The sequence below is a fragment of the Miniopterus schreibersii genome, assembly GCF_964146895.1.
Source record: "Miniopterus schreibersii genome assembly, chromosome: 12".
NCBI classification, from domain to species: domain Eukaryota; kingdom Metazoa; phylum Chordata; class Mammalia; order Chiroptera; family Miniopteridae; genus Miniopterus; species Miniopterus schreibersii.
In genome coordinates this window covers 21028162-21042001 of record NC_138112.1, presented here as the reverse complement: position 1 = coordinate 21042001, position 13840 = coordinate 21028162, and the positions used below count along the sequence as shown (strand labels likewise).

The window sequence follows — 13840 nt, the reverse complement described above, 5'->3', positions numbered from 1 at the left end:
GTGCGGAGCAAATGGGATGCAGCAGTGCTGTCTGTAGTCATTTGCAAACCTGCTCTGTAGCTTCCTCCGTGTCCAAGTACTACCTTTACTGCTGTTTATTTGAAATTGGCCTTTACACTGATGTTAAATCAACTCCCTGGAAAACCAATTTAGTCTTGTTCTCAATAATAATATCCACGAGATCGTGCATATGAAACACTGGCTATATTTTCCTAGGACACAGTAAACATAAATTTACAGCAATTAAAATAAAGACGCTCATTTGTGTACTTCTAATTATTCTCTGTAAGTCTCCCGCCACGGTGCCTGACCACAGAAAGTGGGGGAACCAGTTGAGTGTTTGTTGTTAATACACCTCCGTGGCTAACTGCTCATCTGGAATTCCAACCTCGCTTCTGCTCCCAAGCTCCAGCTCTGAATCTCTAGCTGCTATAAAATATTTCTGCCTGTCAGTTTCATCTCATTTAAAAGTCAGCCTGTTTACTTGTCCTCCACTGTCCTTCATCTCCCGGTGACCCCATCTCTGGCCTGTGACATCATCTTTCAGTTTCCACAGACCCTCCCAGGACAGCGCTCACGTCCTCCCGGAGCCTTGCGCATGGCCTTCCTGTTCCATTCCCTCGCCTCCTTTGCGGTCCAGGCTTTCCTGCCCAGGGCAGCCAAGTGGATCTTCCTGAAATGACATGTCCCTAGAGATACTCTGGTCCTTAGACACCGTCAGGGAATTTCCACTGTGTACAGTGGAGCAGAGCAGTCATGCGTTATAGCTGTTGAAGTCAGACCATGTGGGTTTGTGGTCTCACCCTCGCTGACTGTGACACTGGGCACCCTCCTCAGTGTCTGAGCCTAGATTTTTCCTTCTGTAAAGGAAAGTAATAGAGATCCTGTTAGGATTAAAGAAGATACTTTATGTAAAGCACTATCCTGGTGCCTGGAACATAGGGAGTACTCACTGAGTGGTGGTTAATTATTCATCTATAATCTGGTCCCCTGCTGTCCTTTCCAATTAAACCTTTCTCTTTTTCTTACTCAGAATCCTGTTTTCACAGGCTACTTGTCTCTGCCTCCAAGCCTTTGTGTAGAGGTCTTAAGCCTTACTGACCTTTCTATTTCTCTAAATTTATCAAAGTCTTCCACATCCTTCTAATCCTTCCTCAGCTTTTGCTTTCTCCAAGAAGTAAGAAATCTTCCTTGACTCTACCCACTGTGCCCTTCCTCTGAAATCTGATTGTTCTTTTTTCTTTATACCATTTATTTGGCACTTAACATAAACTGCATTACGCTATTGTTTTTTTCTTGGTTTCCAGCGTAACTTCGTATGTATCTGTCTTGTTTTCCTAACTAGAAGATGAGTTTCTTGATGTGAAGGCCTATTTTGAGGCATATCAAGTGTATAAAGCAGCTGTGGTGGGGCTGGGCTTCCTGAGCTCATGCCCTGATGCTACTACTCACTAACTGAGTGACCGTAAGCAAGTTACTTAATCTTGATGTGACTCAGTTTCTTTACTTGTCAACAGGTGATAATAATAGTACCTAGTTTTGTTAGTTCAAATGAGTCAAACTTAGCACAGCCACTGACTGATTTAATGCATGTAAAGTTCTCAGAATAGTTCCTGGCATAAAGTGCTCGATAAATGGTGGTTGTTGCTGTTGTTATTATTATTATTACCACCAATTCTGATGCTTCCTCTTACAGCACTAGTCACAAAAATATATGCTTATAAATATTGTAAATTATTATAAATTAATAAATATTGTTGAATAGGTGAATATTTCCCCTCCAGTACTCATTTTCAATTTTCTATCAGTCTATTTTTTTTTTACATGCATATTAGCAGGAAAACTGAAAGTCTCCTTTTGTTTAATTCCAAAGCAAAAAAGAAATCCCATGGGCTTAAATAGCTTTTCATGTCTGGCAGAAGGAAACAGACCAACTCATGGAGAGAAACTATTTTTTTCTTGGTACTAAATTTGAAAGGAATTTTTTATAAGATTATTTATGGAGCAGGATGCTGGTGGAGGGAGGAGCTCATTTCTCTAAAACCTACTTAACATATTGTGATTAAGGGAAAAAAAGTTTCCATGAACCACAGGAACAATATCAAATGACCCTGGCAGCCCAGGGGGACTAGGTCAGCAGGGAGGAGAGTTACACAGTGAGATCTTTGTACCTGCCCCGACTTCAGAGATTCTGCTGGGAAACCAAAGAATAAGATTAGTGGTGCCTACAAAAGGGCAAGTGTAGCCCAGAAATTGTAATCTGAAATTACCTCTTACATCATAGGTGCATTTTTGTTTTTAGGGAGCAGTGTTGTCAGTAATTTACTGTAATTGCAATAACTGGATCATTAAACTGTACCTGCAGAGAGCATGGAAAAATACATCTGCCCTTTACATGACACTAGTCAAAGAATATATTAGATTTTTAAAATACAATAGTAGTACTACTTTTAATACAGTTTCCCTTACATGCATTAGGTATTTTAGTTGCACACACACTTTGTCGCTCCTTCAGAAAGTGAGAGCCTGCCAAACATACTTGACTGTGGAGTTAAATAAGCATGGTAATGACAGGAAGCTGTTATAGTGATTTTATTTAGCTTTTCAGATGATTCTTTAACAAATGATAATAAAACATTATTCATCTTGGGATCAGAAGAAAGATTTGTCATAGGTTAAAACTGGTTTTAAGACAAAAAGTAGGAATTATAAGGGGCATTTCTCTCAGTGGAGGTCAGTTAGCAGACTATTATAAGGCCCCGGGAATTAATATGGTTTATAAATGATATGGTGAAGTGACTTCATAATGTAATATCTAATTTTTTTTAATCCTCACATGAGAATATGTTTTTATTGATTTTAGAGAGAGAGAGAAGGAGAAACATTGATGTGAGAGAGAAAAATCCATAGGTTGCCTCTTGTACACGTCCTGACCAGGGATCAAACTCACAATGTAAGTATGTGCCCTGACCAGGCATCAAACCTGCAACCTTTTTGGTGCACAGGATGATGCCCCAGCCGCCGAGCCACCATGCAAGGGCATAATATATAATTTTTTGAATGACTCTACATTGCAGAATACAAAATCAATGGAAATAAATTACAGGAAGATGGAAATACCTATGAATGAACAGCGAAAAAATTATAGGTAATAGATAATGCAAAGAAATGGCAAAAAACAAACAGAATCAGATTGTTTTTAAGCTGGTTGATGTGATTTAGAAAAGAGCTGGGAGTCCCTATATCCTATTCTTAGTGAGAAACTTTTAGCTTATGAAGTTCTTGACATCATCAGTAAAGCTGCTGGAAAATACTGTTCTACTTTCACCAAACACTTAACCAGGAGGTGGTCTAAATAGAAAAGAAAAAAAAAAGAGAGATTTAAGCAAGGTAAATAAATTTGGGGGTAATAAATCTGTTGAGTTATAAAAGTAAAGAAGGCATATTTTAGGAGAAACTTTTTAAACCTGAGACAATGAGGAAAACAAAATGCCTGGGCAGATGTGGAATTTCTTTCCTCCCACTGCAATCACATAGAAATATTGGATTTAAATATATATGTGTGTGTGTATACACACACACACACACATATACAAATTCATATTTCAGCAAAAAAGTAAGAAAGAAATTTTCAGATGCCAGAAATATATAAGAAACCAGTGGCCAAAGCTATGTGTGGGAAGCCACATGGATGCTAGGTCTCTAACCTGCGTGGGGACAGGAGTTAAGGTTACATACCCTATTCATGACTTGAAACTGGAACTAGGCTTACCGAGTAAAGCTGAAAGCTAGCAAATTGCAGCAGCATTGATGAACTAGACAGAAAAATTTCCTAAAAGTTGCCCACCCATGTCATGAGCAGAAATACAAACCATCCCAGAAGTAAGTCTAGACTCATCATCTTTCCTTTGTATAGGTTCAAATTTGCACTGATTCCTCCCTGTGGAAACCCTGAGCTGAAAAAATAACTCAGAAACTAGTTCACAATTATCGAACTCTTTAGGGCTCTGGTAGAGGCAACTGCAAAAGTAATCCTATTAACTTTGTTTTTTTTCAACAAAGCACCATGGACCTCTTAAGAAGACAAGCTTACCAGCAAAAAGTGAAAAGCACTTACTATACACACCACCTTGAAGTTAACCAATAGAAGCAGCAAAATAAACCGAAAAACCAAATAACATAGAGAAATCTTAAAGGGACTTTAAGATAAGCATGTCTAAATTATTGAAAGATAAAAAAGAATTTCACAAGAGAAAATAATTAAGGAAAATTTGAAATAGAACCATATAGAAATGCTAGAAAAGAAAAAAGAATCATTGAGATGAAAAAAGGAAACAAACTTCAACAAACAGGTAAACTAGACATAGCTGAAGAGTGATCTAGTGACTTGGAAGATATATCAGAGGAACTCACCTAGTATACAATATAGAGAGTTGATGAGATACAAAATATGAAAAAGAAGATAAGACACAGAAAAGACAGAAAGAGAGGTTTTGAGGTATATCTAATTGGACCCTCAAAGGAGAGAATAAAGTGTTTATAGAAGGTCAACATGTCATCTTATAAGACATTCTTTGTTATTTTTGTCAGAGAGTAATACTAGATTAGATAAACCTTGGGAAATTTATTTTTTATTTCTTGTTTTAATTTTGTTTAGTATTATTCACACTCATTTATCTATATTAGTGTGTTGAACTAAGGCTATGACTAGACAAGATGCCTGACACTTCCGTGGTCTCTGATGGAGGGGAAGCCCTGTGCCATCACCAGAGCTCTTTCTCCAGCACCCAGCCACAGCTGATTGGACAGGGGTGAGCATTTAACTCAAGGATGGCTATTCCATAGGCTTGTCTTGACATGACCTGATATTTAAAGTTGATCTGGGTAAATCGGATCCTGTCTCTTGAGCATTTGAAATAGAAAATTAAGTAACAGAAGTAGCTAAGATTGCAGGTTAATGATATGGTCAGTGGCCAGGGAGGCCATGATGATCCATGTGCAAGCTCGAGTGGTGATGGAACGGAGACCATAGGTCAGCAGAAGGCATGAAGTAGAAAAGAGCTACACAGAAAGAAGTAGGTGAAGAAGCCAGGAGGGAGAGATAGAAAAAGTCCAACAGGTCAAATGTGGCTGAACAATGGCAATCATTAATGTCGAATTAGTCTCAGCCACAGACTCTTGCTGCCAAAATTTCTTAGAGCTGCCTGGAATCCATTTCTGGAATCCAAGCTCCACCACAGTTCTGGGTCTTTGGGAGTCTATTGGTTCAACTTCTCTTGGTTTCTGTGCCTTTCTATCCTTCCAGTGAACCATCCTTACCGGAGGCAACATGAATGAGTGTTCATTGAAAACAGAAAGTCTTAAGGGATACAATCCGGATTCAGTTACTCCATACAGTTTATCCAGGTGACCGTGGCTGTGTAGAGCCCCTTTCCTAACTGTTTCACTCCATTCTGTGCAGCGGGAGTGGAGGAGGCTGTGCTGAGTGGACTGATTTTACAGTTTTTCTCCGGGAAGTTTCGCTGTGCTTGCTGTTCTCTGGTGCCCCTGCTGGTGCAGAGGAATAAAAAGGGAGTAGCCAGCCGAGGAGCTACTGTAACAGGAACGCTGAGCCAGACCGCTGACCGGTTTCTAAGGGTAATAGTAGTCTGGAGACGGCTCTGGCCAGCTGCCCCCTGCCTGTGCTGCCACACCTTTAGACTGTGAAGCTACTGGCTCAGCTGCCATGTGCCCTGGGCAAAGCCAACAAGGAGGCATGAAGGCCAGCCTGCAGATGTGCCCTTCTCCCTTCTCCCTGCCATTCTCTCTAGTCTGGGACTGCAACACCGGGCGTCCAGATAGCAGCTTCTCTCCCTGCAACCTTGAGGAACTTCATTTATCCCATGACACGGAGAGAAAAGGCAATTGCAGCTAGTGCAATACTCTTTCCCAATCTGTGACAGAGAAAACTGGTATCACAGTGTCCTTTAGGACGGGGGAAAGTATGGCTTAGTAATAAAGGATGCATGCTTTAGGAATAAAAAGACCGATTTCAGTTCAAACCCTGTTCCTGCTAATTATTAGGTGACTTTGAGAAGTTACACCATTTTTCTGTGTCCTGTCTTAGGACACTGTAAAATAAGGTAAAATAAGATAAAAATACCTTCCATATAGTGCTATGTTGAAAACAAGTATTGAGTAGTTTAAACTGTATTAGTCCCTGACCCCGCACCTCGTCACTATATAGGTACAGTATGCAGGCCTTCTGTCTTGATTTAAAACATTATATTCTATCTTGTCATCAAACCATAGAGCCAGATATGAAGATCAAAAAAATGTGGATATGGGGCTCTGCAGAAGCAAGGAAAGGGGGAGGGAAGATGTGTTCTCTCCTGCCTATGTATCCACAGCATATAGTTTAATTATTCCTTTTGCCAGGGAGGCCCAGGGCACAGAACCCATTGCAGAAGTAGGCCCTGGCCTTGCCAGCAACCTCGGTGCCATCTGGCCCATTTCCCTTGTACCTTTGAAGTGTGGGCAGGAAAGGATTAACCTGGTTGCCAGGTGCACAGCCACAGCAGAAATTTGAAGCCCCATGAACCCAAGTGGCCTGAGAGGAAGCAGAAGCAACCAGCTATCTCCTCTGACCTTGGCAACTGGGAGGCTATGCTCTAGAGCTTGAGACTCGTCAACCCACAGTCCTGGTTTCTGCCTCTCCTCTCTCTTCTTCTCTCATTCACTGCTCTCCTTTTCTTCCCCCTTTGCCTCTCTCTCTTGCTCCTTCCCTTTCTCATCCAAGAGTCTCTCTTCTCCGCTCCTGTTCCAGGCCTGCCATCCACCCCTGTAGGCACTGTTTCATTCCTGGATGGCCCTTGGGCTGAAAACACACCTGCGTCCTGCCTATGCTCTGTCACCGGGCTACCAATTTAAAAAAATCAGCTCCAGATTTTCCCTAGAGGGGATCAAGAAGTTGTAGGCTAAATGCAGACAGGATGCCTAGTAACCATGGAAACATGTGCATCTTGAAATTCCTGACTTCACACCCAAGACTCCACAATCTTGACTCTGTCATATCTTGATCTCACGATTCAGGAATGAGGCTGATAGTCCCCTGTGGTATATCTTTCAGCCCCAGGAGAGCAGCTGCAGAAGCTTTACAAAATGAATGAGCAGCTTATCTCTGTCCTCTGGGGATCTGATGGGAGTGGAGAACATCTAGGATCATTGCTGATTCTAAGACTGGGGGAAGGGTAAGGCTATGGAGTAATCCATTAGACTTCAGGAAATATTCCTGCTTTCGCATCAATTTGCTCACCCATTGCCCTTGGTAACCGTACACATACTCCCGTGAACATGCCCACATTTGCCATCAAAGAAAGGCATGGTTGGTTTTTCTCCTGTAAAGAGGCACAACACAGTTCGCATGGCCTTGACTTCCTTGGGTTTAGTGATGGATATTAGTGAGTAGCCCTAACTCTACGGAATCAGATATTAAGAATTTACTTATTTTAATTTGTTTCTTTTTTGTTTGTTTCCCTTTGAAAGTAACACATAATATAAATAATGTGTGGGTTGATGTCAGCAGGAGAGGTGGGTAGGAGAGATATAGGGAAAAAACCAAGAAAATAGAGGGAGAAAATCACTAGCATCCCCAGGAATCAAAAAACCATTGCAGACATTTTCTTCTGTTTCCTTCCAAAGTTTTTCTTGCCTGTTTTTAGACTTAAAAAATTGTTTTTATTTAATTTCATATCCTGTCTTTTCCTTTCAGCCTTATAGCATATATTTCCTCATCATTACAAATTCATCATAATTACAAGTGCTTTTTAATGGCTTTGAGATATTTCTCTGATAGATATAACATAGTTTATTTAACTTCCCTTGTTTTTGAAAATGTGGGTTAGTTCAACTTCCTGCTATTATGCCTGTCTGTCATGATGACTATCTCAGGGCATAAAGAGGAATTAGTACCTTGAGATGCTAATGTGTGTCAGTCCTTGGTTGGGTCCTGGGGGAATATACAGGGTCCCTGGTCTGGTTTGAGAGGTAAAAACAGAGTTCTGCGTCGATCCTGAGCTGATTCTTTTTTTCCTTTCAAGTTGGGAAAGTGAAAGTATACATTATACTGCTGAATTAAAAACAACAACAACAAAATCCCCAAGATCTTATACACACACACACACAGTTTGGGGCAAGAGTAGGTTTATTGGTGCATTATTGTTACATATCTAGATTGACCTAGACAGAATTGTTAATAATACTAAATGTCATGGGGAGATTAAGTTCAAACAGCAATTGGTCAAATTATAATTTTTTTTGTTAATCCTCACTTGAGAATATTTTTTTCTTGATTTTTTTTTAGAGAGAGTGGAAGGGAGGGAGGGAGGGGGAGAGAAAGAGAAAGAGAGAGAGAAACATCGATTGGTAGCCTCCTGCACACACCTCAACGGGGCTGGGGATGGAACCTGCAACCCAGGTATGTGCCCCAGGTATGTGCCATTGACTGGGAATTGAACCCACAACCCTTTGGTGTGTGGGCCAATGCTTCAGCCACTGAGCCAAGCCACACCGGCCAGGGCTGTCAAATTTTAGTCTTAGTTTAGCCTGGTAAGTATCTGATAACTACAGTAAGCTATATGTTTTCCCTCATTTGATTTAGATGCTCTGATTAGAGTTGGTTTTTTCATATATCCCAAAGTATATAAACATTCATTAAGAATGTGCTCATTACATTGGTGGCTGATTATCTGAATCACATTTCTGACTCATTTGGGCCTATTGAGATCTACTTTCCTCTTGCTTCATTTTTACAGTCAAGTTGAATCGCATGGAAAAATATTCCAGAAAAGAGCTATGAAATTCATAAATCCACAGCAGATTAGAAATGAACGTCATGATGGTGTATTTGTGGGGGGGGGGGTGAGTATGTGATAGTGCGATGGGGTATTACCGCGGAGCAGGAGTGGCAGAAACACAGAGTAAAATAGGAAACAGCGTGTTTGAAAGATGCTTTCAAACATTGGGATTGGGGGATGTTAGAATGAAGTGTGTGTGCACCAGAAAGCCAAACTCAACCCTGAGTGTAGGAAATGGACTTTTGTTAGAGTCTTGGCAGGGTGGTTCAAGGGCATCCTCACTGCCGAGCACAGATGCATCTGATCACTCCCTCTCTTCTTTCAGATTGATGACCCCAACAGCAGCCTTGACGAGGTGACTCATGAGGCTGACGCCACCACCACTGTGAACAATCTGGGAAGCAAGCAAGCCTTGAATACAGATTACCTGGATTCCGATTACCAGAGAGGACAGCTGTACCCATTCTCCCTCAGCAGTGATTCCCATGTGGCCACATTCACTCTCACAAATGCAGCTCCGATGACCCCGACCTTCCAGGAGCGGTGGTACATGAATCTCAACAGCCTCATGGACCGGGCCTTGACCCCACAGTGCGGCGATGGGGACGACCTATACATCATCACGGGCGCCGTGCCCTCAGACATCAAAGTGAAAGACAAGGTGACCATCCCTAAGTTTGTGTGGCTGGCAGCCTGCTGTGCTGTCCCTGGAGGAGGCTGGGCCATGGGCTTTGTCAAGCACACCAGGGACGGTGATGTCATAGAAGATGTGATGCTGAAAGAGCTGGAGAAACTGCTTCCATCTAACCCTCAGTTGTTCCAGAACAACTGTGGTGAAACAGAGCAGGACACAGAGAAAATGAAAAAGATCCTGGAAATGGTTAACCAAGTCCAGGATGAAGAGCGGATGGCGCAATCTAAAGAAAGCACTAGTCCCCTCCCCAGCACCAGGAGCAAGAGGTCTGCTCTGCTGCCTCCAGAGGCACCTGAGGAAAGGAGCAGCTTTCTGGGGAAACTTGTAGGCTTCATCGCTACGCCGTTCATCAAGCTCTCCCAGTTAATTTGCTACCTTGTGGTAGGAATCCTGAAGAACACTGTGTATATCCTGTGGTATGTCACCAAGCAGGTGATTAATGGCATAGAAGGTTGCCTGTACCACCTGGGTTCAGCCACTGTCTCGTACCTCTTGGCCATTGGGGAAGAGCTGGCAAGCATTCCCTGGAAGGTACTCAAAGTCATAGTCAAAATCATCAGGGCCATTCTCCGGATCCTTTGTTGTCTGCTAAAGCTTGTTTGCCGCATTCTGGGCATCCCTGTCCGAGTCCTTGTGGATGTGGCCACTTTCCCTGTGTACACCATGGGCGCCATTCCCATTGTGTGCAAGGACATTGCAGTGGGCCTTGGTGGTGCCATCTCTCTGCTCTTTGACACTGCTTTTGGTACCATGGGTGGCTTATTTCAGGTTGTATTTAGTGTTTTCAAGCGAATTGGCTACAGGGTTACTTTTGAAAATTCTGGGGAGTTATAGAACTCAAAAAACTAATAGTGGCCAGTCACAGTAAATTTGATTTTTTTCTTTAAATAGAGAAGGCTGGAATACTTTGTCTGTACAGTGGGTTTTTGTTCACTCTCAATTATCATTATTTTTTTGGCCTTTCCTGGGGATGTCTGTATGTTTTGGCAAAGGAAGATGGTACAGTTTAGACTTGACCCTAGAGAAATGTTCAGAGTTATGTGTAGGTCATCTGATGTGAAATGGGCAAACTTCTAAACCATAACCTTCACTTATTTACTGATACAGATGACCAGCTGAGATATTCTGGTGTTCAGTGTGATCAGTAAAAATCACAGAAGAGGGAGGGAAGAATTAGAAAGAGGACAAGTCTAAACCAAAGGGTTTTCTGAGACAATGTAAAAGATACCTTGTTCCTCCCATCACTCTCTGAGACTCAAGGCAAAACTGATAGAAATATTCTTGGCCAATGTGTCTTTTGCTTCTTTCTCCATGACTCAGCTGACCTTGGTGAGGTGCAGACATGCTTCCCTGTTGAAATAGCTTTCTTAGGATATGGAATCTGCTATATCCCTTAGCTTTCCGTGGTTACCAAGGATCTTTAAGATGTTTTTATCTCCAGAGTTGAATTTTGCAGCATTTTTTTTAATGTAATGGTAAGCATTTTATGCCAAATGTGGCATAGTAAATTTTGAATGCAAGGGCAAAGATTGTTTGCCTCTTGAACAATGTAGGACAGTCTTTTGGGGTATAAAGAAGAGGGCACAAGGGTCAGAGCCCAGCTCTGAGTAAGTGCAGTAGGTCCCAGGCCATCCCTAGCCAAGCTTGGATTAACTTGAAATATATTAAATCTCTGGCTGACAAGCTTGATCTCAAAGACCTACATATTAAGCTAATATGAAAATTCAAATTCTGCAGCATACTAGATCATTCTGTCTTATACATCAAGCAAATACCCAATACAGTAAAACATGCTGACTTCTTTCCTTAAAAGATTGTTTTGGTATAAATGTATAGAAAAGAGCCACTGAACAAAAACTATTCTAGCCATCTGGAAAGTTTATATATGTATAAACTTGATTAAGAATTATCTCTTAGGCAATTATTTTTATAGTGTGTTTGAGGCTAGAAAACATAACTCTCCCATTGAAGCAAATTCTGTTTGAGAGCTAATCCCCACTCTTTTGATCAAACACTTGTCATTTTAAATCTTGCACTGAAAATGGTAAGAAGAGGCAACAGAAGCTCCCAAATTTTGCTCTGCCTTCCACAGCTGAGAGTGAGTGGTCTGGATTTTTCTGAGTGCTCTAAAGAGTTGCTGTGAGGTGAAAAAAAAAAGACAAAAAGGGGCCACGTGTAAAGTATTGATCTTGGGGCGCAGGCCACCATTCATCTGAAAGTCGGATGCAAAAACTTGGGGCCCAGAAAGACAACGAGGAGAGAATGATGGTCAGCTATTTGTATTGGGTTGGTGGACGTGAAACATGAGTGTAGTGAGTTACATTTTGCAGAAAAATAATTGACTTGGACCCAGAGTAGAAGAGCAGCCAGCGAGCTGGCATCCTAATCAATCTGTGATGCAAGGTTGGGGCTTATGACCCCAGACTGGTCCGTGATAGGGAGCTGTGAACTGAATTGTAGAATCTTAAGCAGTATTTCACCAACAGTTCTGTGTGTGAGCATTAACATCTGTAATTGGGCTTCCCTTCGTCTCAGCCGTGTGAAGGTACATGGAAGGGCAAGGGTACCGATGGGTCAAGAATCCTGCCGATGAAAGAAAGAAAATCTTAGAAGTGACCAGAGAGACAGTCTGGCCAAACCTTCATTTAACGAGGAGCCTGAGGCGCAGGGAGGCAGCAGGCTTGCCTTCAGTTTCTCGGCTACCTGAGGGCATATCAGGAGCCAGGATCTTTTCCACATGTCCCGTCACACCTGGATGTCGGATATGTGGTGTATGTGGTACTATTCGGCTGCCTCCCTGGACCATGGTGGAGTTTTCTCCATCATCCATCAAACACTCATCCGTTGGATTCATCCTATGTGGTGACACTATTGGCCATCCATGCGCAACATCACGCTTCCTACGTCCCACAGACTCTGTATTCCCACATAGTACGTACATATTTGCAAACTGAAAGGCCCAAACAGGGCATCCATGGCAGCTTGAGCCCCTTGGCACCATGCAAGGAGCAGGGTATCCCAACTGCTCCTTGAGAGCCTTTTGGAAATGTCTTCTGTTTCACGGCTTCTTGTTCAGTGTCTTATTTATTTATTCTTGCATGGCCTTTTTTGAAATCTGGGAAGGGATAGTAAAGCAAAAAAATATCCTTAGGTTTAGGTGGCTGAGACTCTGCACTGGACCACTGGAGATGGCCGTGCCCCCGGTTCACAGGCGCCATGGCCCAGCATGTGGCTGGACTGCTGGTCTGTTGCCAACCAGCTGCTTTGGGTTTTGAGGTGGGAGTTTGGGTCAATACACCCCAGCTCTGGCTTAGAGATTTTTCTGTGGCTCTGTTACGGTCTCAGGTCCTTGGGGAAGTCAGCCACCTCTTCATCTTTAGGGAGCTGGTTTTCTAGTGTGTGGACGAGCCACGCTTGTGGACACTCCTTTTCAAACATCGTGCCTTTTGAACGTTGGCCTCTCGCTCGGCATTAGCACTTCCACCTAAACGCAGACTAGGAGTTTAGAGAGGGAACTAGAGCGAAGCGCTCCTCGTTCATCCAGTCATTCATCCATCCATTATGGGTTTGAACGTCAAGGATGCAGAGATAAACGCGGCACGGATCCCATCTTTGAAGCGTTCAAAAGCCCAGTAGGGAGACCACCTGACACAACTGCATGGTAAGTGCGGCAGCAGAGGTGCTAGCAGGCTGCTCCCTGGGGTGCAGGATGCGAAACCAGAGGAGCATGGGAATTCCGGAGGCCTTTAGAGAGGGTGTGAAAAACATCAGTCTGACATTTTCAAGCTCTGTACAATGCTGTGCACCTAGCAATGCTCAATAAAGTAATTGTTGTTGACAACTCATTAGCCACTTTGTGAAATGTCTGAAGGGGGAGAATGCTAACGGTCGAAGTGAGGTTTTGGGATTATCTGTGATTTTTATTGTTTTCCATTTTCTTCTTGATCCACTCAAGCAGTTCCCACTTACATTGGCCTTTTTTTTTTTTTTTAAATTTTGAATTCGACATGGGAAAATATAGAGAAGTTTAGATCAGTGAAACAGGCCTTAGGACCACTTTTCAGCGTTGTTTTTCTGAGAGCTACTTGGGATGTGAAGTATTTGTGATATGTCCTTCATAAATAAGCACCAAAGGCGTATTGCTTCACTGATCTGAATCACAAAGGAAATGATACCCACACTCAATTATGTGCTTATTCATTAGGAAACTCCCGCAGTGTCAGAGATAACAAGCAGTCTCAGAAGGGGGTGCTGTCTTCTCTGTGGCCTTTGGTAGGGCCCCCCCTCTGGGTGGAGTTGACAGTAATTCTTG

General features: G+C 42.5%; 1 protein-coding gene across 1 annotated transcript in view; it reads left to right on the top strand.

The window, feature by feature from the left end:
- Positions 1–13373, top strand: part of ENDOD1 (endonuclease domain containing 1) — a 32920-nt gene extending 19547 nt beyond the window's left edge. The window contains exon 2 of the mRNA XM_081153795.1: positions 9160–13373. Within this exon, the coding sequence (XP_081009921.1) occupies positions 9160–10362 (1203 nt within the window). The 3' untranslated portion in view covers positions 10363–13373. The remainder of the gene's footprint in view (positions 1–9159) is intronic.
- Positions 13374–13840: the final 467 nt, after the last annotated feature.